General features: G+C 64.0%; 1 protein-coding gene across 1 annotated transcript; it reads left to right on the forward strand.

The window, feature by feature from the left end:
• Positions 1 to 228: 228 nt before the first annotated feature.
• On the forward strand, positions 229 to 22,112 carry COL9A3 (collagen type IX alpha 3 chain). The gene is made up of 32 exons (XM_067708680.1): positions 229 to 358; positions 852 to 920; positions 2,109 to 2,144; positions 2,757 to 2,828; positions 3,455 to 3,508; positions 4,634 to 4,669; positions 4,902 to 4,925; positions 5,142 to 5,195; positions 5,807 to 5,860; positions 6,272 to 6,313; positions 7,420 to 7,476; positions 7,883 to 7,936; positions 8,552 to 8,605; positions 8,800 to 8,853; positions 9,288 to 9,341; positions 9,684 to 9,737; positions 10,518 to 10,571; positions 11,571 to 11,624; positions 11,720 to 11,773; positions 11,955 to 11,999; positions 12,151 to 12,204; positions 12,285 to 12,338; positions 12,817 to 12,870; positions 12,976 to 13,047; positions 15,199 to 15,234; positions 15,701 to 15,745; positions 17,077 to 17,109; positions 17,285 to 17,431; positions 17,604 to 17,658; positions 18,158 to 18,340; positions 20,535 to 20,612; positions 21,436 to 22,112. Exons 1-32 carry the CDS (start codon positions 281 to 283, stop codon positions 21,624 to 21,626), a joined length of 2,055 nt encoding a protein of 684 aa, XP_067564781.1. The 5' UTR covers positions 229 to 280; the 3' UTR covers positions 21,627 to 22,112.
• Positions 22,113 to 22,159: the final 47 nt, after the last annotated feature.

Here is a 22,159-nt window from a genome sequence, read left to right on the forward strand (position 1 = left end):
AAAGGTGCATGTGTGTACCTCACCAGTCCCAGGGTAATTTTAACTCAGAGGCTGGCCAAAAAAACGCCACTGGGTTTCTTTTCTTCCCCGACTGTCTCAGCAGGGAGGCGCGGGGCAGCGCAGAAGCCCCCGCCCACCCAGGTGGGCCCAGCTGAATGGGGGGCTTGTGTGAGGGCCAGTGGGGCGGGAACTGGCGTCCAGCCCACCGGCAGCCCCGCCCGCCGAGCCGAGCTCAGGCCGCTGCCACCCCGCCGGCTCCGCTCAGAGCGTGTGTGCAGCCATGGCCGGAGCCCCCGCTCTGGCCCTGCTCCTGCTTGGGCAGCTGCTGGCCGCCACCGTGACCGTGACCGGGGCGCAGGTGAGCGCGGGACCCCGGTGCGCTGGGTTCGCCTTGGAAGGCGGCTGGGGTGGGGGTCCGTGGCTCTGAGGTCTGCGTTGAGCAGCACAGCCAGGGGATAAGCTCCCCGCCTCACCCCCGGGGGCAGCGAGGGAGCCGGGGAGCCCGGGGCCCCGGGGACAGCGGGCACAGTCCTGTCGCCCCATAGCTTCCTCGCCATCCCCCGGCTAGCCTCCACGGACGCCAGGACACCTCGGAGATGCGCGCAGGGCCTGCCCCTCCTCACCAGGCAGGGTCCGGTGCCAGCGCTGTGTCTCCACCAGAGAGATACAATGTGGCCTTTGTTGCTTGCGGGGCTCAGCCCCGACGCAGCCCCTCCTGCCCAGGCGAGGTGGCAGGGGACACTGCCAAGGCCCTGGACAGGCCCTAGCTCTCCTCCAACCAGGGGGGACCCCCCCCCTTCCAGCGGGAGAGGGTGGGGATGCAGCTGCCTGATGACATTTCTCCATTTCAGAAAGTGGGACCTCGAGGCCCCCCCGGCCCCCGAGGACCACCTGGGAAGCCAGGCAAGGACGGCATTGATGTGAGTGTGTGGGCGGGGATGGCCGGGGAGCTTCTGCGGGGTTCTCGCTGCCGCCCCAACCTCCCTGAGCCCCAGTCCTGATGGAGAGAAAGCTAACTGCACCTCCCAGGGCTGGGGCGATGAGCCAGCGCCCCTGTGGGGAGTGAAACGGGACAAAGACGATCCTTGTTCCTTCTCGGGGGTGGACCCCCCGGGGACTGCCTCCCCAGGACAGGGGCGGGTGGCTCCATGGTGCTCTTGGGGCTGGAGGTGTGGGCACTGGGTGTGTGTCTCTGGGTCCCCAGAGGGGTCTGCACTCCTCGTTTCTGGGGGTAAAGGCTGTCCCTCTGGGTGGGTCTCGTTGGCGGCTACTAGAGGCTGGAGCCAGCCTTGGACGGGGCTGGGGCTTGGCTCTGCCCCAGAAGTGGCCTCCTCCAAGGGCGCCCCCGCCTAGGCGTGGCCGAAGCTCTATGGGAGGCAGATGAGACCCTGAAGGCTGCCCCCAGGACCCGGCGGGCTGAGAGCCCCCGACTCAGCCACGTCCGTGAGAGTCAGGGCCCTCCAGGCCTCTCCTCACCAGTATTGTTCCCTGGGTAGAACCTGCCTCCTTCTGGGTCCCCAGGGCCCTGCCTGGCCCTTGATGGTCCTGAGTCTCCCTCCCGCCACCCCACCCGCAGGGCCGTCGCTCAGTGTGGCTGTATTGGGCCCTGGACCCAGGTGGCCTCCCCTCCTGGTGGGGCTGGGCACTTGGCGCCCCAGGGCTCCCCAGTCGTTCCCTCTGGGGACGTTTCCACTTAAAGCCTGGCCTGAAAGCCTCGGGTGAAAGATGTCAGAGCCAGTGGCCGTCAGGGTGGAGAGGGTGCCAGGGTGCCTTCCCGGTCCTCTGTGTGTCTGGAGGCTGCCACCTCCGACCGGGTTTCTGGAGTTTCTCAGGCAGGCGGAGAGGTGGGGCTTCATGACGCCTCCCACCGTTCCTGGGGTGTCCCTGTGCCCTCAAAGTGGGCTCAAATCCCCAGTCTGTCCAGCTCACCCCTCTCCCCACCACCTGCCTCTGCACCTGGCCCTAGAGGGGAGGTGCCTACAGGTGTGGATGATGGGGTGAGGGGCTCCATCCTGCCTCCTGGGGCCTCCTGTGGGGCCCAGCTCTGCTCCCCTGGGCGGAGCTTCCAGAGGACCCTTGGTCACGTGTGGGCGTCTCCCTCTCTGCAGGGAGAAGTTGGTCCTCCAGGGCTGCCTGGGCCCTTGGTGAGTGTCCTGGCTGCGGGGTGTGGGGGGAGGTGGGGGGAGGAGGCCTCCTTCTAGTCTGGAGGGGACGGGTGGGCCTAGAGCAGGGGGGTCATTGACACCCCTTCCCACCATGCTGGGCCCCGGGTTGCCATAGGGCGGCCTTGGAGCAGGGGCAGAGCGGGAAGAGGTGGGAGGGGTGTGGGTGGGACCCAGTGAGTCTCCGGGCAAGTGCCGGCAGGTCAGGGAAGAGGTCCGTACAGACCTGCACATCCAGCCCGCCAGAGGTCCCACAAGTGAGCCGTCCTAGAGCCGTTCAGGCCCTGGACTTGAGGGTCCCGGGCTCATGGAGGGGCCCACAGAGGGGCCCACTGGCCCTTAGCTGGGGAGGCCAAAGCGTCTGGGTGAGTGTCCTCCAGATGTGACCGAAGGAGGGGAGAGGGGCAGCTGGAGGGGTAAGGCCTCCTGGGGCCAGCAAGGGGAGGGCAGGGCAGCAGGAGGGCTGGGGCTCTGGTGAAGAGGGGCCCATCCAGGGCTGCTAGGTCGTGCCCCGCTGGAGGACACTCTTCTCCTTGGTCAAGGCCAAGGCTCTGGCTGGAGGTTCACTCACACCTCTGCCCTTTCCCTCCACAGGGACCGAAAGGGGCCCCGGGGAAGCCAGGGAAACCAGGAGAAGCCGGGATGCCGGGACTGCCTGGTGTGGATGTGAGTGTGCCGGCCCCTCCTTCTCCTCCCACGAGCCCCCCACTCCCCTCCCAGCCTGGACGGGTTCCATCCCAGCGCCCAGGAGTCAGATTTAATTGCTGTTTTCCAACTGGGCCAGCTCAAGCAGGAAAGCCAGGCCCAAGAGTGTCTCCGGATGTCCCCCGGCAGGGTCCCTTGGCCTTCATCCCATGCCTGTTAGTGTCTGGCCCCGTCTGCCAGACGCCAGCGCCAGCGCACAGGCGAGGTGAAAGTTCCGCCAGCTCTGGCTTCTCTGGGAACAAAGGCCCATTATCCAGACCCCTCCGAGCCCCAGGGTGCCTGCGTCAGGGGCTCCTCGGGAGCTTAAGGCCTGGCCCCAGGCCTGGGGGCTTCGCACACACTGGAGGGGATGTCAGAGGGGAACTCTCCTGCCCGTTGGGCTTGCCCACTCCGGCAGGTGCTCCAGCCGCTGGCTTCCCACCAGGTGGGTGGTGGGTGGGGCCAGAGGGGAAGGTGCCCGGCCCGAGGGTCTTTCTGGCCTCTCTCAACCGGCTTTAGTTAGGGCGGAGCCCACGCCTGCTTCTTCCCCGAGAGGGCACGTCCTTCCCATGTGACCCCTCCATCCCTCCTTCCACCTCCCTCCCCAGGGTCTGACCGGGCACGATGGACCCCCTGGACCCAAGGGCGCCCCCGGAGAACGGGTAAGGCAGGCACCGCGTCCAGTGGCTTCAGCTCAGGGGCGAGGTCCCAGCCAGGGGCAGCCAGGCTGAGCACCAGCTGTCCACAGGCTGTGGGTTCTGAGGGCAGCTGCTGTGACTGCACTGGCTGGGCCCCGCCCCTGCCGTGGGGTGGAAGGGGGCTGGAGGGCATGAGGACACAGGGTGATGAGTGCTCCCCCACCCCCTCTGGTCAGAGCTGTCCCAGCCCTCAGACCGTGCTGCGGGGGCTGGTATGGTTGGGGCGTGAGCGGCCCCACATGCCCTCCTCCTCCTCTGGTGAGCTGCTGCCCCTCTCTCTGTGCCCACCCTAGGGGCCCACGGTCACCCAGCCTGTCCCCCGAGTCTGACCATTGTTCACCAAAACCCCCTTTCTGACCAACCAACTCCTCTCGTGGCTCCAAGTGCAAAGCTGAGACCGACAACTCCCTCCCTGTCCCCCCTTCGAGAAGTGACTGTCCCCCAGCCCTGGGGTGCAGAGGGCAGGGGGGCTGTGATGGGGGGAGGGCGCCAGGACGCAGCCCTGCCTTTGGGAACTGGGCTGTAGGAGTATTCTGAGTGGGAAACAAGGAAGAGAGTGGCTGCTTTGATGTTTCCAAGGACGTTGGGGGAGTGGGGGAAAGTGGGGGAAGGGAGGAGGGGGGACTAGCTCCAGGCTTTCTGCAGGGAGCCTGGGGCACAGGAGGGGAAGGGCCTCCTGAACAAGGGCCCCATCCTTGGGATGCAAGGCAGCAAGAGGACCAGGAGGGTGCTGGGCGGACGGGCAGGCCACCAGCTGCTGGAGGTTTGGGGCTTCCTACTGTGGACCAAGGAGTCCGGAGGGCTTCCTGGAGGAGCCGGGCATCAGGCTATGCTGTGTGGCTCAGGTCACACCTGGCATGTGCCTTCCTGGTGGCCTGCAGTAGGAGGCTTTTCCTCAGGACTGCTGGTAAAGGACCAGTCCCAGGCCCCTGGGACATCAGAGGTCCCCCCGACCCCCTGTCGGTCTTCTATAAAACAAGAACCCCCTCCTCAGGGGAGATGGACTTGAGAGGGAAGGGGACAGGTTTGCAAACATAGGCGACGGTGCCTGGGCCCAGCCCACCCCTGATGCCCCCTTTCGTTCCGCAGGGAAGTCTGGGACCCCCAGGGCCACCTGGGCTGGGGGTGAGTACTGTCTTCTCCTCCTGGTGGGAGTTTGAGGGGCCCCAAAATGCCACGTGTGCTGCCCCTCTGCAGCTTCTCCTGGGGGTTGGTCCCTGGGCTGGGGGCCTGGGTGCTATCTGGGCTGTGCCTTCTCATCCCCAGCAACTCACCTGACAGCTCAGGGGGACGGGGTGGGTGCGGGGCGACCTCCTCCCGTCCCAAGCAAGCTCTGACCCCGTGCTTGGCGTTGCAGGGCAAAGGCCTCCCTGGACCCCCCGTGAGTACTGATAACCCTCGTGGCCCCCTCCCACCCCCGAGCATGCCCGCCACACCCCGAGCCAACATGGCGACCAGGTCCCAGACCAGGACTGGGGCAGGGGGGAGAGGGCAGGCTGGCCCTGTGTAGGGATATGGGAGCCTGGTCTGGACTCCCCGGGGATCCTCAGAGCTCCTTGGGTGCAGACCCCCATCTCTCACTTCTTACCTCCCCCAGGGAGAGGCAGGGGTGAGCGGCGTCCCAGGTGGAATTGGCCTCCGGGGTCCCCCGGTGAGTGTCTGCCAGGACTCCCCAAATGCAACCATGGGGGGGCCTCCCCGCTTTCCTTCCCTTTTCCCTCCCCTGTCACCGCCTCCCTGTGCCCCTCCTCTCCCTCCCCCTCGCCCTCTTTCTTTTTTAAAATTTATTTATTTATTTCTGGCTGCATTGGGTCTTCGTTGCTGCGCGCGGCCTTTCTCTAGTTGCGGGGAGCGGGGGCTACTCTTCGTTGCGGTGCGCGGGCTTCTGGCTGCAGTGGCTTCTCTTGTTGCAGAGCACAGGCTCTAGGCGCACAGGCCCAGTAGCTGTGGCACACGGGCTTTGTTGCTCCGCGGCATGTGGGATCTTCCTGGACCAGGGTTTGAACCAGTGTCCCCTGCATTGGCAGGCGGAGTCTTAACCACTGCGCCAGGGAAGCCCCCCTCACCCTCTTTCTTGGTGGGCCTTCGTGGCTGACACCCAGGACAGGGCAGCGCAGACCTCAGGACGCGCAGGGCTGGGGCGTGCCAGCACGGCAGCACTGGGGGTGCCCCCATAGGGGCATCTTCTCTCTGGAAGTCGCGGGGCCCCTCACTCAGGTCGGGGCTGGCCCTGCTCCGTCTAAGCCATCATCCCCCCCACAGGGACCCTCTGGACTTCCAGGCCTCCCTGGCCCCCCGGGACCTCCTGGCCCCCCTGTGAGTACTGGGCGGGGTTCTAGAGCCTCTCAGGAGGAGTCTCAGGCATGACGACTGCTTGGTGGGCTTGCCTTCCTGTCCCCAGGGTGCCCGTCCTCAGGCCCCCCATGCCCCCAGCCCCAGCTCCCATGTCCACGTCGAGAGTCCTGGCCATACCCCAGACGTGAGCCAAGTCCAGGCCGGATCCGTGTGCCTCAGCTGACCCAGGGCTAGTGAGGCTTAGGCCTGGTGGCCACCCCGCCCCAAGGGCAGGTGGTTTCTGTCATTGTCACATGCCCTGCAAGGGGGGGGACCAGCAGTACCTGGCACTGGCCACGGGGGGATGAAGGGCCCCTGAGTCCCCAGGAGGTCTTGAGTGGGTGGGGGGAGGGAAGGGGGGGCCACGTCAAAACTGGCGTCTCTCTGTTCCAGGGTCGCCCAGGGGTCCTTCCCGAAGGCGTTACTGACCTTCAGGTGGGCATGTGCTGTCTTTGTGAAGCCCTTTGTCGGGGTGCCTGTCTTGGTGGGAGGGGCCCGTCTGGAGAGCACAGGGAGGCAGGGACGGGGGCCCCTAGGGACGGGTTCAGTGCCGGTGGCACCAGCTTTGGGTACAGTTCCCCCGAGCTGCCCCTCCCCGCCTCACCGGTCTACCCCGGCATGCGCAGCAGCAGCACGAACTGAAGTCAATTTAAGCAGAATCACGTGTCGCCCCGCCCCGCCCCTCGGCACAGAGAGCGTGGCTGCGCTGGGGGCGCGGACGGGAGGTTTCCCCGTCACAAAAGCTTCCAGCCCGGAGTCTGGGACCCGCTTTTGGTTGTTGAGCTGTGTCTCCCGTCAGAAGAAAACAGTGACTTTGGAGGCCTGGGGCCTGTGGGCTTCGTTTGCACAGCTGTTCGTGGGCCAGGCCAGCACCCGGCCTCCTCCTCGGAGCGGCTGGAAGTTATTAAAGGGAGAGCCTGGCCCAGCCCGTTTGCCCACTGGGGCCCCTGCTGCCCTTCTCTCCCCAGCCCGTGTCCCGAGTGCTTGACGGTTGGCGTTCTGAGGGAGGGTTTGGGGGTCCTCTGGAAAGAGGAGGACAGCTGGGGGAGGGAGGTGGATGGCACTGGCTCTGTGCCAGAGCAGCTGTGGAATGATCCAGACACCCCCATGCCGCCCCGGGCTCGCGGAGCCCCCAGGTGTGGAGCATGCGGCCTGTGCCCGAGGACCACGTGTCCCTCCCTGAGGCACCTCTGGCGCCGAGGGGACCCCCGAGCAGAGCTGGCTGCAGAGCCGGGCGCGTGACAAAGGCCCCTTTGTGCAGCCGGCGGCCATGACGCTGAATAGCTGCTTTGAACCTGCGCTGGGGCTGAGACATCGGAGCCGGCTATGAGGGGCCGGCGGCCGCGCTCTGGCTCTGCGGCCCCTCACCGCGCCCCACGGTGGCCCTGAATGAGGCCCTGTCTGGGCTCCCCAGGAGGCCCCCATGTGGCCCGAGCTCCCCTTCACCCACCCCAAATGGCCCATCTCAGGGCCCCTGGGTTCTGACCTCAGCACTGCCCCAGGTTTACTGGGAGGGGTCTGACCATTCTGTTTCCCAACAGTGCCCGGCCATCTGCCCGCCAGGCCCACCGGGGCCCCCAGGAATGCCAGGGTTCAAGGTGAGCGGCCACTGAGGGTTGACTCAGACCCCAGCTCACCTTCACACCCCTAGGAGGCGGCGGGGCCCCCGTGTGGGCGGAGGTCCGGGGGGAGGTGGGCGTCCAGAAAGCCTGCCCTGGTTGCAGGATTGTTGCGGGAAGCAAGGCGGGCTGGCCCCTGCCCTGCTGGGGGACCTCGCTCTGTCCCTGTCCCCCTTCACCGCGGTGACCCGCTGGGGACTGGGGGGGGCATTGAGAGAGGGCATGGGGGAAGGCTGGCCTCAGGCCCCCAGCCCCCTTCCCTGGCCCAGCCCTTCTCCTCCCAACCGGGCCTCTGTTCCCCAGCTGGGCCGGTGGGCCAGGCAGGCCTTAACTGGCTCAGGGCCGTTTGTGGGGTCTGTACCGTCCACCCGCCGCTGTCTTTCAGGGACCCACCGGCTACAAAGGGGAGCAAGGAGAAGTCGGCAAGGATGGCGAGAAGGTGAAGGCGGCTGGCAGCTGGGTGGCGCCCGGGGGTGGCTGGGAGGCACAGGCACTTGGGGGCATGGGGGCTGGGTCTCAGGCAGGGCTGGGGGTGTGTGAGGACGTGCTGGCTGCATCTCGGTGCCCTCTGACGGAGCAGCTTCTGTGCACGCCTCCCCTCGGGGCCTGGCTCTTAGAGGCGGGTGATTTGGGGCAGGGTCTCTGCACAGAGCCCGCAACACCTGGCCTCACACGGAAGCTCCCTGAGCTTGGGTGGGCCCGCTGCGGGCTGGAGAAGGTGGGCCTCAGCCCAGAGTGGCCCCCAGTAGTCCCTGCCACTGCCCTGGAGGGCATCTGGGCATCCTCACCCACAGGCTGCGGGCGAGGCTGGGTGCCCTCTAGCGCGGCGCGAGCCGCCAGACTGCCGTGTGAGCAGCAGAGGGGCTGGCCGCCGCCAGGAGGAGGTGTCTGGGGAGGGCGGGGGAGGACACGGGGCCACCCCTCTGGGCCTTGGGGGCTCAGCTCTGAAGTGGGGCGACACCCCGCATGGCAAGGGCTCTGGCAGCGGGGTGGGGCCGTGGGCTCGGAGAGGTGGGGGAGAGCTCGGGGCTGATGCCACCCTCCTCTCCTGCAGGGTGACCCCGGCCCCCCCGGGCCCCCTGGCATCCCAGGCACCGTGGGGCTGCAGGTGAGTAAGGGGAGGTGTTGGACAGGTGAGGATGTGGGGTGGGGACAGTCCACCAACTCCCAGGACGGGAATCGGGTGCGGGTCCTGAGGCAGGGTTTTGGGGAATATACCAGAGCCCTTCAGCAGCTCCTGGGAGGTGTGCGGTCCCAGGGGCTGCCGGCCCAGGCCCTGCAGCTCCAGCTCTCTCCCTGCAGGGTCCACGGGGCCTACAAGGGTTTCCAGGGCCACTCGGACCCCCCGGGGACCGGGTAAGTCCACCAGCGCCCCGCTGCCTGGCCCTTGAGGGGCTGTGGGCCAGCCCGAGGTCAAGAGGTGGCTGGGGGCCACCTCCAGACGTTAGATGGGCCCCTTGAGCGTGGGTCCTCACCAGCGGCCACAGGTGGCCTGTGTGACCGCAGCCCTCTGGGCCTCCACTCACTGGATGTTTCCCAAAACCGGGGCCTGTGAAGGCTTTTGTGGCTTGGGCCCAAAGGGAATGGGAGAGGCAAACGGGACAGCAGGGGAGGCCTTGGCAAATGTGGGAGGGGGAGGGGCTTGGGGACCACTGGGGGGATGACGGGGGAGGGGCCTGCTGGGGGGCTTGGGAGGGGGCTCCCGGCGGGCCTCTCCAGATGGAGCCGGGTGCTGGGGGATGCTGCCCAGGCTTCAGAGGAGAGGCTCAGGTGCCCCTTCTCCTCCACAGGGTCCCTTCGGATTCCGAGGGCCCCCCGGGATCCCAGGAGCCCCTGGGAAAGTGGTACGTGTGTCTGGGGGTGGGGGGTGGTCCCGTGCAGGCCCAGGCTCTCTTCTCTCTTGCTCACTCTGACGCCTCCCCCAGCCCCACTGGGCTGCCCATCCCGTGGGCACACCTGGGGGGAATCACATGTGGCACACCTGGGCAGGTGCCAGTGGACACACCTGGGGGGAGGGGGCGAGTCCAGAGTCAGCCCGTCCTTCGTGGGAGATTTGCGTTCTCTCTTTCCAGACATGAGGTGAGGTGTGGTGAGTGTCCCTCTGACCTCTGTGACCCTCAGCATCGTCACCCTGCTCTCCCAGCTTCTTGAGTTAACTCTCTCCCTGTCCCCCCTTGTCATTGCAGGGTGACAGAGGCGAGAGGGGCCCAGAGGGGTTGCGCGGCCCCAAGGGCGACCTCGTAAGTGAGAGAGCCTGTGTTCTCTGGGTCCTTCCTTGGGAGAACCTGATCCACAGGGCGGGTGGGTGGTGGGGGGGATGGACGGTAAGTCCAGGGAGGCGAGGGGCAGCTGCCCTCTCCTGAGGGTGGCGGGGAGCCGCTGGACAGTGCCAAGCTGGGCCTGGGAGTCCCAGCCCTCCCCCTGCCCAGGCAGCTCCCCCAGGAGTCCCCTGGCCTTGTTGCCCCCGTGGCTCCTTGAAGCTACTGTCACCTCGGCAACTCCTCTCCGGAGCAGCAGGGCAAGGTCCGGAGGACCACACTTCTGAGTGCGCACCTGGCCCCTGACATCCGTCAAGAGGCCCCGGGCAGTGGGGCCTGACCTTGGGCCGAGGATGCCCAGCTGTGAGATGCAGTAACGCAAACGACTCTCGGGTTGAGCAGAACATAAGTGAAGCCAAGAGATAATTCAGCATCTCACGGAATGAAGTGGCTGTCTCTGAACCAATCCCGTCTCCCCCCGCCTGAGCCTAGCAGCCGGAGGTCCAGGAGGCGGCCATGTGATGCCGCCGCATCCACGGGGTCCTCAGCTCCCGGGGTGATGGGCCTTTTCCCCTGGGGTCGGACCCGGCCTACACAGCTGTCCCCGGCCCAAGCTCAACACCCGGAGTCTAGAAAGTGGGGCGCACGGCGCGTCTAAGGCTCCCGGGCCTACCTCCCCCGTCCCCCTCCCCCGGACCTAGTGAGGTATCTGGAAGGAGCAGTCCCGATGGGCCTAACTGCGGCCCCGTGCCTGTCTTTCAGGGCAGGCCTGGTCCTAAAGGCGTCCCTGGCATGTCCGGGCTGGTCGGAGAGCCGGTGAGTGCCCGTGGGTGCCAGCATAGGGGCGGAGGGGGCTCTGCCGGCCCCTTGCTCCCTGCCCTTTGCACCTGCTTCCCCGGGAGAGTCATTCTCCTCCCACGGCCCTGGGCTATACTTGGGCCAGCTGCAGGGCCACTGGCCCTCCCTTGTTTCGCTCTGCTGTCGCCTTCTGGAAATGCCTAATTTGTGGGTGAAGGGCCCGCACACTTGCGTTTTGCCGGAGGCCACGGAATCTTTTGCCGTCTAGACCACACAGAGGTAGAGGGTCTCGGGCTGAGCTCATCTGCATTCCAGGGGCACGTGAGGGTGGTGGGGGACTGGGTGGCACAGGTGGGGGGGCATTCTGAGGGTCCTGAGCACTGGCCCTCCCCACCTGTGCCCCCTCATCCCTGCTATGTGCCCATGCCCAGCCCAGACCCCCACTTCCTCCTGGCCCCCTCCCCATCCTGGCCCTAGAGGATGGGCCCCTGGGAGGCCACCTGGGGTAGCACAGCCTGGCAGTGGGAGGCTGAAGGAGGGGAGGGAGGGACCCCAGCTGCTCTCCTGGCACCTTCCCAGCACACGGCTGTGTCTGAGATTCCAAAATTAGTCAAACCTCTAGGATTCGGCAGGCCTGAGCCCAAATCCTGGCTCCCAAGCCTCAGTTTCCCCATCCGTAAAGTGGGCACAGCAGAACTTCCCTGGGGCGCATGAAGAGTCTGGGCGGACGTGGGACGCGGGGGGCAGCGTGTGGTCTGGGTGCATCCTTACCGCCCTCATCTGTGCGATCGGAGGGCAGCACAGGTTACTACCTGCCCCCTGAGCCCAGGAGGGCAGACCTAGTGCAGGGGGCTGGGGAAGGGAGGGGCCGGGGAAGGGAGGGGCTGGGAAAGGGGGGGGCTGGGGAAGGGGGGGCTGGAGAAGGGGGGGGCCGGGGAAGGGAGGGGCTGGCGGGCGTGGTCTGGAGGGTGACCAGGCTGATTGCCCACTGGGCCTCACACCATCTGCTGTCCCCAGGGCATGCCGGGCAAGGATGGCCGGGACGGTGTGCTGGGACTCGATGGCGAGAAGGTTGGTACTGGCTGGCGCTCTGCAGGGGAGGAGGGGTCTGCAGGGAGTTCAGCCTCCAGGGCCTCAGCACCCCATGTCCCCCCAAACTCCCACAGGGAGAAGCTGGTCGCAATGGTGCCCCAGGAGAGAAGGGTCCCAATGGGCTGCCGGTGAGTGCACGGGGCTCCTGCCATGGCCCCAGGGACAATGCCAGTGGTCACCTCCCGTGGGTTCCTGAGTGGGGGCACCTGCAGGGGGCTGTGCATCAAGGCCGGGGAGGCTGCAGGAGCCCCTCACCCTTGGGGTCTTGCCTCTGGTCTTGTATGCTGACCTCTGACCTCTGACCTGCAGGGTCTCCCTGGACGAGCAGGGTCCAAGGGTGAGAAAGGAGAACCGGTACGTGGCTTCTTTCTTCTGGGGAGGGGAGCGGGGAGGGGAGGGGAGGGGGAGGGGGAGGGGGGAAAGGGGGAAGCGGGTAGGCCGCAGCCTGGATCCTGGGCAGAGGGATGTGGGCAGAGCTCACGCAGGGCTCCCCCCTCCCCTGCAGGGCAGAGCTGGAGAGCTGGGCGAGGCTGGCCCCTCAGGAGAGCCCGGTGTCCCCGTGAGTATCTGCAGCCCTCACCCCCAACCCAAGTGTGCGCGGACCCCGCTGACACCCTCTGTCCCCCTCCCCGAGTGTAGGGAGACGTTGGCGTGCCCGGGGAGCGTGGCGAGGCTGGCCACAGGGGCTCAGCGGTGAGTCGGGGGAATGAAGCCTGGGGTGGGGGTGGGCCTGGAGCCACAGCCGGGTGGCCCCCTTTTCTGTGTGGGCTGCGGCGGCGTTCTGGGTGCATGAAGGGGCTGAGCCTGTGAAAGCTGGGACACGGTGGTGGCCAGGCTCGAGCTGTCCTGTCCTTGAGACCTCTGTGCCAGCACCCAGCCGGCCGAGGGAGCACCCACCTGGGGCCTGGGAGGTGTGGTGGAAGCACCCCGCCTCTCAGCCCCACCATAGACCAAGATAAGGAAGACATCGGCATCGGTGCCCCACGCCAAGTCCGACTGACGCACGGGGCCCGAGGGCACGCCTGACCTCTGCGACCCCCAGCTGCCCCCCAGGATCCCTCCCACCTCTTTCCCCAGTAACTGGGCCAGATGGCTGGGGACCAGCTCCTGTGTCTGCCCAGCCCCTGCGGGGCAGGCGGAGCTGAATTCACACTCTCTGTCTGTCTTTCAGGGGGCTCTGGGCCCGCAAGGCCCCCCCGGAGCCCCTGGTGTCCGCGGTTTCCAGGTGGGTGAGGTCTGCGCCCAGGGAGCCCAGGTGGGCCAGCCGGGCTGGGGAGGGGCCTCCACTGGGCTCCCTGTGGGTGCTGACGTGCTGCGTCCTTGTCTGTAGGGCCGGAAGGGCAGCATGGGAGACCCTGGCCTGCCCGGCCCCCAAGGCCTCCGAGGTGGCATGGGCGACCGGGTAAGTGGCTGTCCTAGCAGGGGTGTCCTGCTCCTGCACCCCACCCACAGTCCCACGGGACACACAGCGGCGCCACATCAGCGGCCCCCAGAGGCACCTCACACCGTGGGTGTGCAGTAGTCGGGCACTGTGGGTGTCCCTATTGTCCTGTGATATTTGGGACACAGAGGGCCCCAGTCTGGGTGACCGGGGGCCCCGGGAGGAGGCTGTGGGCTGTGTCTGGGCTCCGGCCTAGCCGCGCTACACCAGGTCCCCGGGGAACCTCAGGTGCCTTCCTTGGCCGTCCGTCCACCTGCTGGCAGTGACAGGACCCAGGAGCTGCCATCTCTGGCGCCCCTTCATCCCGGGCTTGGTGGGCCACAGAAACCACGGCCTGGGGCTGGGACAGTGGGCCCTTCCTCAGCCTTCAGGCCAGAAATGCCAGGGGTCAGGGGCATGCCAAGGGCACCAGGGCCTCCAAGAGGTGGAGAGAGAGGCCCTGGACACTGCACCCGTCCCCGTGGGGGCGAGGGGCCGGTTACTGTATCCCCTGCCACCCCGGTCACCCTCGCCTGCACTTTGAGGTCACAGGGAAGTTTCACTCTCTGGACCCTTTGGGCGGGTTCTTCCTCGCGCTGCTATCTGCGCCGATGGACAGTTTTTATTTTAACGTTTCAGGGGTGATTTTGGCAGTTCCCAGACAGGCCCCTAACCCGCAGTCCCCTGGGAAGGTGATCCCCAATCCCGCAGCCCCCCGGGAAGGTGATCCCTAACCCGCAGCCCCCCGGGAAGGTGATCCCCCAATCCCACAGCCCCCCGGGAAGGTGATCCCTAACCCGCAGTCCCCTGGGAAGGTGATCCCTAACCCGCAGCCCCCCGGGAAGGTGATGCCCAATCCCGCAGCCCCCCGGGAAGGTGATCCCCGATCCCGCAGCCCCCCGGGAAGGTGATCCCCGATCCCGCAGCCCCCCGGGAAGGTGATCCCCGATCCTGCAGCCCCCCGGGAAGGTGATCCCCGATCCCGCAGCCCCCCGGGAAGGTGATCCCCAATCCCGCAGCCCCCCAGGAAGGTGATCCCCAATCCCGCAGCCCCCCGGGAAGGTGATCCCCAATCCCGCAGTCCCCCGGGAAGGTGATCCCTAACCCGCAGCCCCCCGGGAAGGTGATCCCTAACCCGCAGCCCCCCGGGAAGGTGATCCCCAATCCCGCGGCCCCCCGGGAAGGTGATCCCTAACCCGCAGCCCCCCGGGAAGGTGATCCCCAATCCCGCGGCCCCCCGGGAAGGTGATCCCCAATCCCGCGGCCCCCCGGGAAGGTGATCCCTAACCCGCAGCCCCCCGGGAAGGTGATCCCCAATCCCGCAGCCCCCCGGGAAGGTGATCCCCGATCCCGCAGCCCCCTGGGAAGGTGATCCCCAATCCCGCAGTCCCCCGGGAAGGTGATCCCTAACCCGCAGCCCCCCGGGAAGGTGATCCCCAATCCCGCGGCCCCCCGGGAAGGTGATCCCTAACCCGCAGCCCCCCGGGAAGGTGATCCCCAATCCCGCGGCCCCCCGGGAAGGTGATCCCTAACCCGCAGCCCCCCGGGAAGGTGATCCCCAATCCCGCAGCCCCCCGGGAAGGTGATCCCCGATCCCGCAGCCCCCTGGGAAGGTGATCCCCAATCCCGCAGTCCCCCGGGAAGGTGATCCCTAACCCGCAGCCCCCCGGGAAGGTGATCCCTAACCCGCAGCCCCCCGGGAAGGTGATCCCCAATCCTGCAGTCCCCCGGGAAGGTGATCCCCAATCCCGCAGTCCCCCGGGAAGGTGATCCACAAGAGCTTCGGGCTCTGACTTGGCAGCTCGCGGCGGGAAGCTGCCCCGGGATCGTGTGAGTGAAAACGCCGCACGATCCGAAATTTTCCGGTGGTGCCGAGCCCAGAGGCCTTGCTGTCCGGCAGCAGGGCCCGTGAAACAAGCGCGCACCCCACGTGGGGCGAGGCTTCGAGCCCCTAAAAAGATGAGGGCTCCACAGGAGGATCCCAGCACACGTAGGGGCCAGGATGCCAAACGTCCGGGAAGGAGGCTGTTTCCACAGCAGCCCGGTGCCCCCAGCCCGTCCTGGCTCCACAGCGGGTACGGGTCGCCCAGGGATGCCTGTGGTTTCTTTAACGCTGAGCCTTTCTCTGCCCAGGGCTCGGGAGGAGCTGCAGGCCCAAAGGGCGACCAGGTGAGCGACCGGTGGTCAGGTCAGCTGTGGGCTGCCCGCTGTCTTCAGGGCTGGGGGGCATCCTTCTCATCTCTCCCACCTCCCTCCCTCTCCCGCCGCCCCCCCGCCCCCAGGCTGACAACTCTGGGCACCCAGCCGGACCCGGGACCGGTTGGCTCCTGGGTACAACGGGGGACGCCCGTGGCCTGGGCGGCTCCTCTGGGACCCTCAGAGTGGGGCGTGTTCCCTGCTGGCCATCTGGGTTCCAGGAGCAGATTAGAAAAGTGTTTGTTCTCCAGGCAGCACCTTCTCTCTGGGGGGCCCCCGGGAGCAGCAGGAGGACCTAGAAGAGGCTAAACCCACCTGAGGCTCTGCTTACTGTCTGCTTGGTGCCTGGGCCGGGGTCGGGGTCTCAGGCACCGGCTCCCGCCACGGTTGGAGGACGGCAGCGTGGACAGTTCTGCAACCTTGAGCTGTGTCGTTTCAGGGCATCGCGGGCGCCGACGGCCTTCCTGGGGATAAAGGAGAACTGGTGAGTATGACTAACTCGGCCTCACTTTTGACGACAGAACTCGCCACGTTCGGGGTGGGAGCTGGGCAAGGGAAGCGTCTGCAGGTCCAGGCTGGGGTGGGCCGAGCTGAGGGCCGAGGCGCAGGGGACGTCCTGGCTGCTGACTGGCCCCAAGGCAGAAGGTGGCCCCAGGCCCAGCTCTGGGGTTTTCTACCCCCTCCTGTGCTCCATCTGCGTCTCCAGCATGAACTAGCCAGCATTGAGACTGAGCTACAGAAAACGCTGCTTCCACAGAGCTAAACCTCAGGTCGAGTTTAGAATAAAAGCCTGACGGGGTTCGTCGACAGAGCCACACCTCGGGGGCTGAATGAAACGGAACAGCAGGGGGTTTGGGGATGAAGATCTTCGTGGCTCCCAGTGGTGAGGGTCTCCAGTTCTGTGACTGAGCCCTCCTCTGAGTCTAGAGGAGACGGGAAGGGCTCAGCCCCAGGGACCCTCGTCTCCAGCACAACCTTGTAGCCCAGAGCCAACTTTTCCCAGCTTGAGCTGAGACGGTGTCAGTCGTGTGCGCGAGTGTCCTTCATCTGGTGAATTCCTAGATGACCTTGACACACGGGACCCTGGGAACAGTCCCCCGACCTGCTCCATCCCTGCCTGCGAGGCGGGCAGTGCCCCTCACACTGTGCTCTCAGCGACTTACCACTCAGGCTGTCTGAGCTGAAAAGCCTGGCCCCTCCATCTCCCTCCGGCTTCGAGGGGGGCCACCAGCTGTGGCCTGGGCGGAGGCCGGTGGCATGGATGGATGAGTGGTCCTGGGCCGTCTGCTGTCTGGTTGGGGCCCAGTCCCTGTCCCCGTCCTGCCAGGCAGCCTCTTGAGGTCACAGCTGGAGAAGGGGGAGCCTTAGGCACAGAGACCCTCAGCTCTGCAGGAGGGAGGAGATATGGGGACATATGTGTATGTATAACTGATTCACTTTGTTATAAAGCAGAAACTAACACACCATTGTAAAGCAATTATACCCCAATAAAGATGTTAAAAAAGATAAAGAATGGGAACAAAGTACACATGGATGAGAAAAAGGACTATGCAGCTAGAACACCCTTTAGGGAAAATAAGGTTAAAAACTCAGTAGCTATAATACAACCTCAGCGACATAAAACGAAACCGAGAATAAGAGGAGTGACCACTGTGGCCATCGTGACACCATCAAATGCAGCTCCAGGGAATGACTTGCTTTTCTCTTCCGTCCCCAACTAATAACCGGCTAGGCTGGTTCCTGGGGAAGTAATTCCCACCAACTAACAACACGCAAGTAATTAAAACGCACATCTTCCCTTCTGCTCTTTTGCAGGGTCCCAGTGGCCCTGTCGGACCCAAAGGAGAGGTGAGTGCCCGGTAGAGGCTGGCTCCTCGGGGCCCCCGGGCCAGCCCCGGGGCCCTGACGGCCGTGCAGATCTCAGAGGCCTGCTCTGGTCAGAAGTCAGGAAACTGTCGGCCCTTCTTCTCCCAGAGGGAGAAGCCCATGCCCTGACCCACCCCTTCCTGTTGTTTCCCTCTAGTCCGGCAGTCGAGGGGAGCTGGGTCCCAAGGGCATCCAGGGCCCCAATGGCACCAGCGGCATAGACGGCGTCCCGGGCCACCCTGGCCCCATGGGCCTCCAGGGCGTGCGAGGAGTGCCTGGCATCACTGGGAAACCCGGAGTCCCGGTACGTGTCTCCTCTCTGGGGCCAGCGCTCGCTGGTGTCGGGCTTCTCCTGGATTCAGATCAAGTCTCTTCTAGATGATCAAGGTTACTTTGCAGAGCGTGATAGTGGGGGTGCCTCAAGGAGATGCCAGCGTGCCCCCCAATACGATGATGGATTTTGGGGTGAATTCCAGGGCAAAGAAGCCAGCGAGCAGCACATCAGAGAGCTGTGTGTGGGGATGGTCAGCGGTGAGTGCCCTCTGTCCCATCCCGCCCACGGCCCCGCCCCTGGAGCTGCAGCCCCTCCCACCCCCAGCCCCATCCTCGCCTTCACCCCATCCCCACGCAGCCTCACCCTCCACCACCTTCCAGCCAAGCCACGCTCCGAGCTGGCCTACCGCCCGCGGTCCTCGGGGTCTGCACTGGAGGGGGCCCCTCCCCGCAGGGTTCACCGCGGTGCCTGGTGCACGGGGGATGTTCTAGATGTCTGCTCAATGAGGTGGTCACAAGGGTCAAATAATCGTGCCCTTTCAGCTCTTTTGGCCTCTCCGATCCATGAGCTCTTTGAGGAGCTCTAGGGCTGTGATTCACTCTTTGGGTCACCGAGGACTGGACAGCATTTAACGTGCACCCAAAGCGGTTCAAGCCCTTTCCAATCCATGAACAAACTTCCTTTGAAAGGCAGTATATTCGCGCTTTACATAACACACCTCTGATGAACAGATGTCTGATCTCTGTTTTCCAAAAGAGCAAATCGCACAGCTAGCCGCGCACTTGAGGAAGCCCTTAGCACCAGGGTCCATCGGTCGGCCGGGTCCCGCTGGCCCCCCCGGCCCCCCGGGGCCCCCAGGCTCCATTGGTCACCCCGGGGCTCGAGGGCCCCCTGGATACCGCGGTCCCACCGGAGAGCTGGGAGACCCCGGACCCAGAGGTGAGTGCAGTCCACCCACCACGCGGCCACATGCCAGAGCCCCCAGCCAGTACCCCAGCCATGAAATCTACCCCCACCACGCAGAGAGGCTCCCCTGCGGGGACAGGGCGGGGGAAGAGACCCAGAGGGGAAATGGGCCCAGAGTCACCTGGCCTTCAGCCAGGGTCCTTCTGGCCTTGCCCATCCATGTCTGACACACACGTCTGAGCTGCCTGGGGGGGCCCCCTCCCGGGGGCCCCCTCCCCTCCCCTCCCCTCCCTCTGGGTCCACGGGCTCATCTAGAAAAGCCCTGGGAGGTTGAGCCATTGCTAGAAGCCGCCTCGGGTACAGCCCTTCATGCTTTCAGGCCCAGCTCAGTTAATTCCTTATTAAACCCACGGGTGTGACAACGTTTTTCAAAATGTGATGGTTTTCTCAAATACCGTTAGAATAACATTTGGGGGAGGAGGGTTGAGAAGAATGTGAGGAATGAACGCACAGGAGCCCCATTTGTACGTAACAGCACTTCCCTTCATGAAAACTGGCATGTGTGACCATTTCTGTGGCAAAAGGCAAAAATTATAAATCAAAAATCCATTTTAAGGACCGTAACGAACTCGGGACGAGTTGAAACGAGGTGAGAATCTTGATCCCACGCAGGGGTGCCACTGTAGGGATGCCTGGTGCCCAGACAGGGAGCTGTTGGCCACTAACCTTTTCCAACAAGGCCTTTAACATTTAGTTCATTTTACATTCTAACCGTTCGCCCCTGCAGCCGGCCTGCCCCCAGGCAGCTAGCCTCACGGCCCCCATTCAGGATTTAAAGTTCGTGATTGCAATTTGTTCCAAACTTATTGACCAAATAATTTTCTGTTTCTGAAAAACAGCTTAAGAGAAAAGTTTCCAAGGGAAACTTACTTCTGTGAGCTCCTTTTGTCCTCTGTGAGGTTAAGTTAAAATACCTCAGCAGACGAAAATGCTTCCAGAATTAGAGGTATCATTTCATTACTGTTAAGACGCCGGGAGATTGAATAGTTTCAACACCAGAGGGCAAACGTGTCAAATGCACCTTCTCACCCCGTCCCAAGTTTACCATCAGACATCTCCCTGTTGTCTTGGAGACGTGTCTGAATTCTGCCCGTCCCTGGGCCATCTGCGCCAGTACAGTCTGCGGGGGGGGGGGACGGCTGTCCTCAAAGAAAGACCAAACAAGGTTTTCTCTAAATAGGGATCTGAATGCCTTTAAGACTTTTGAAAATAAAATTCAAAAATAGCATTGATCACTTTATGGGGTCTCAGAAAAACGGCGCAGAATTCAGGGGAGGCCGCCGCACGGCGCGGGGTCAGCGCGTTCCCTGGGGCGCCTGCCTCGGGGTGGGGATGACCGAAGGTTATTGTTTGAATGAAACGAGAATATGTACTGTAGGTCTTCAGGCAGAAGCCACTGTCAGGGCTGGGCTTCCATCTCCCCCCGGGGACCCAGCAGATGGGGGACCTGCTCTGGAGGCCGGGAAAGCCCAGGCCCCACGGGAGGCCCCGACTGCCCGGCCAGGGGCTCCTGATCCTTTGTAGAAGGTGTGTTACCCTCTGCGATGGGAAAAGTGACAAACACCAACGGAAAGGAAACTGGTGTCACTGCTTTTACCGTCAGGCAGGACAGACCGCGCCCAGCAACGCTGCTTGCCTCACTGAGCGCCACTATGTTGGCAAGAGGCTCAATTTTCCAAGAACATCACTCAGGATAAGCTGTCTGCGGCCAGCATCACACAAAGCACAGGCCGACAAGCGGGCCCGCGTAGCAGGGCCTCGGCTCCCCTCCCAGAGACCAAAACCAGCTGCAGGTGGAGGAGGAGAGAACACAATTCAGGGGACGTTTCAAAACACCTTAGATAATTTGTCAAAAATCACGCTGAACATAGGGCTACAGGGCAAACACTCAGCTGTTTCACAGGCATAAATATTGTGAACAAACTAAAGGTCCAAAAGTGCAGCTCTGAGGCTGGCGAGTCACGCGGGTGGGTGCATTCTGTCAAATCCATCCAGCCCGACACTGCTGGGTGTCCTTTTCTAAATGTTTTTGATCCGGTAGACAGCTTAGGAAGCAGGCACCCAGCTTGTAGAAAGGCAGGACCGCACACTCGCCGGCAGCGGAAGTCTGTCTCTGAACCTGAATCGGGGCTTCTAAGCAAATGCGTGTGTCACTTGCCCTTGACAGGAAACCAGGGGGACAGAGGAGACAAAGGCCCAGCTGGCGAGGGCCTGGACGGGCCTGACGGAGACCAAGGGCTCCAAGGTATGAGGCCGCTGTCACCTATGTTACACAGGCACCTCTGGGTGCCGAGCACGTCTCCCCTCTTCTGAGGGAACTTTTCTCCTGACGATGCACCCTTAAAGGCCAGGTTAGGGACTGTTTTAACGACCCTTTAATCAGATCGCCCTGTGTCTGTTTTAGTTCAGGAGTTTCAGTTAAATTCTATCCAACTAAAGCCATCGAGTATCTATTTCAGTTAAATTCGAACAGAATTTTCTCTTAAGTGACCCACACGTACCCTGGATATTGGCACTTTTCATGCTGAATATAAACACTTTGCCGAGAGGGAGGACGGCAGCCCCAGCCGCGTTCCATCCCGAGCCTTCTCGGGGGCTGCCCCGGGGCCGCCGCATCCGCACACACGTCCCGGGAGCAAACACACACCTGTCGGCACAGCTCCTCGCTCACTCCACCCCTCCCCGCACCCCCAGCTCCTGGTTTCTCCTCTGCCGTCCACCTGCCCAGGTGCCCACCACCTGGGGGGGCGGGGCTTTCTGTCTCACACCTAGTCCATTCCCACGCTTACCACCAGCACCGTCAGCATCCCCCTCACTCACCCCAGACCCATTCCTCACATGGCGCCAGCTGACTCTTCTCAAGTCTGAGCTGCCCTGCTTAGGACAGAACCCAGACTCCTGCGCCCTGGCCTCTGCCCTCGTCCTTCTCCGGCCTGAGCGCGCCTCCCCTGGGCCCCTCCCAGAGTTAAGAAACGAGCTACAGAAACACAAGACTTGGGTTGGCTGAACGGACACACCACTGATGTCCTCTCTCTGTGTCTCCACTCACCTTCCTGGTGCGCCTCAAGGACCGCAAGGCGTGCCCGGCGTTGGCAGAGATGGCCGCGACGGGGCCCACGGAGAGCCTGGGCTCCCTGGCGATCCTGGCCTTCCCGGTGCTGTTGGCGCTCAGGGGACCCCCGGCATTTGCGACACCTCCGCCTGCCAAGGAGCCGTGATGGGAGGGGGCGGGGAAAAATCAGGTTCCAGGAGCTCCTAAAACACAACTTCAGGAAGCGAGTGAGGAAGCGATGCCGACTGAAGCAGCCAGCTGTGCCAGGGCCCCGCGGGGAGCAGCAGTGTCCTGGCATCAATGGTCGGAGACCGCCGTGCCGTCCAGCGAGGCCTGCCCCTCCTGTCCTCAGCGGCAGCGACTGGACGCTTGGTCCCCGAGAGCGTCCTTCATCGAGCTGCTGTCAAAGTGTTCTGTCTCTACGTGTATTTACAATGGTCCATTCGGCTGTAACATCATACCTCAGACCCAGGCCTATGTAATAAAATCATCAACCCAACGTTTCAGACGGATCTCGGGTGCACATAGAGAAAGGTTTGTGCAATTTCACGAGAGAAAAAAATACTCAGCAACTTGTTTACATGGCATTTGTGTAAAGGCTAAGATATCATTTCAATAAAATGATATACGAAATCTTCAGATTAATGACTGGCCACAGTATTACCAAAAAAATAAAGAATTTCATGTACAGTATCCCTTCCATACAAAGGTCTCGCCTGATTTACCCGCCTCCTTTGTGT

This window comes from Pseudorca crassidens, chromosome 15 (genome assembly GCF_039906515.1).
Source record: "Pseudorca crassidens isolate mPseCra1 chromosome 15, mPseCra1.hap1, whole genome shotgun sequence".
NCBI lineage: Eukaryota > Metazoa > Chordata > Mammalia > Artiodactyla > Delphinidae > Pseudorca > Pseudorca crassidens.

Coding starts and splice junctions, on each gene's coding strand:
- COL9A3 (XM_067708680.1), top strand. CDS start 281: ATGGCCGGAGCCCCCGCTCTGGCCCTGCTCCTGCTTGGGCAGCTGCTG. Junction 8,606..8,799: donor CAGGCACCGTGGGGCTGCAG/GTGAGTAAGGGG, acceptor CTCTCCCTGCAG/GGTCCACGGGGCCTACAAGG. Junction 20,613..21,435: donor CGGAGACCAAGGGCTCCAAG/GTATGAGGCCGC, acceptor GTGCGCCTCAAG/GACCGCAAGGCGTGCCCGGC.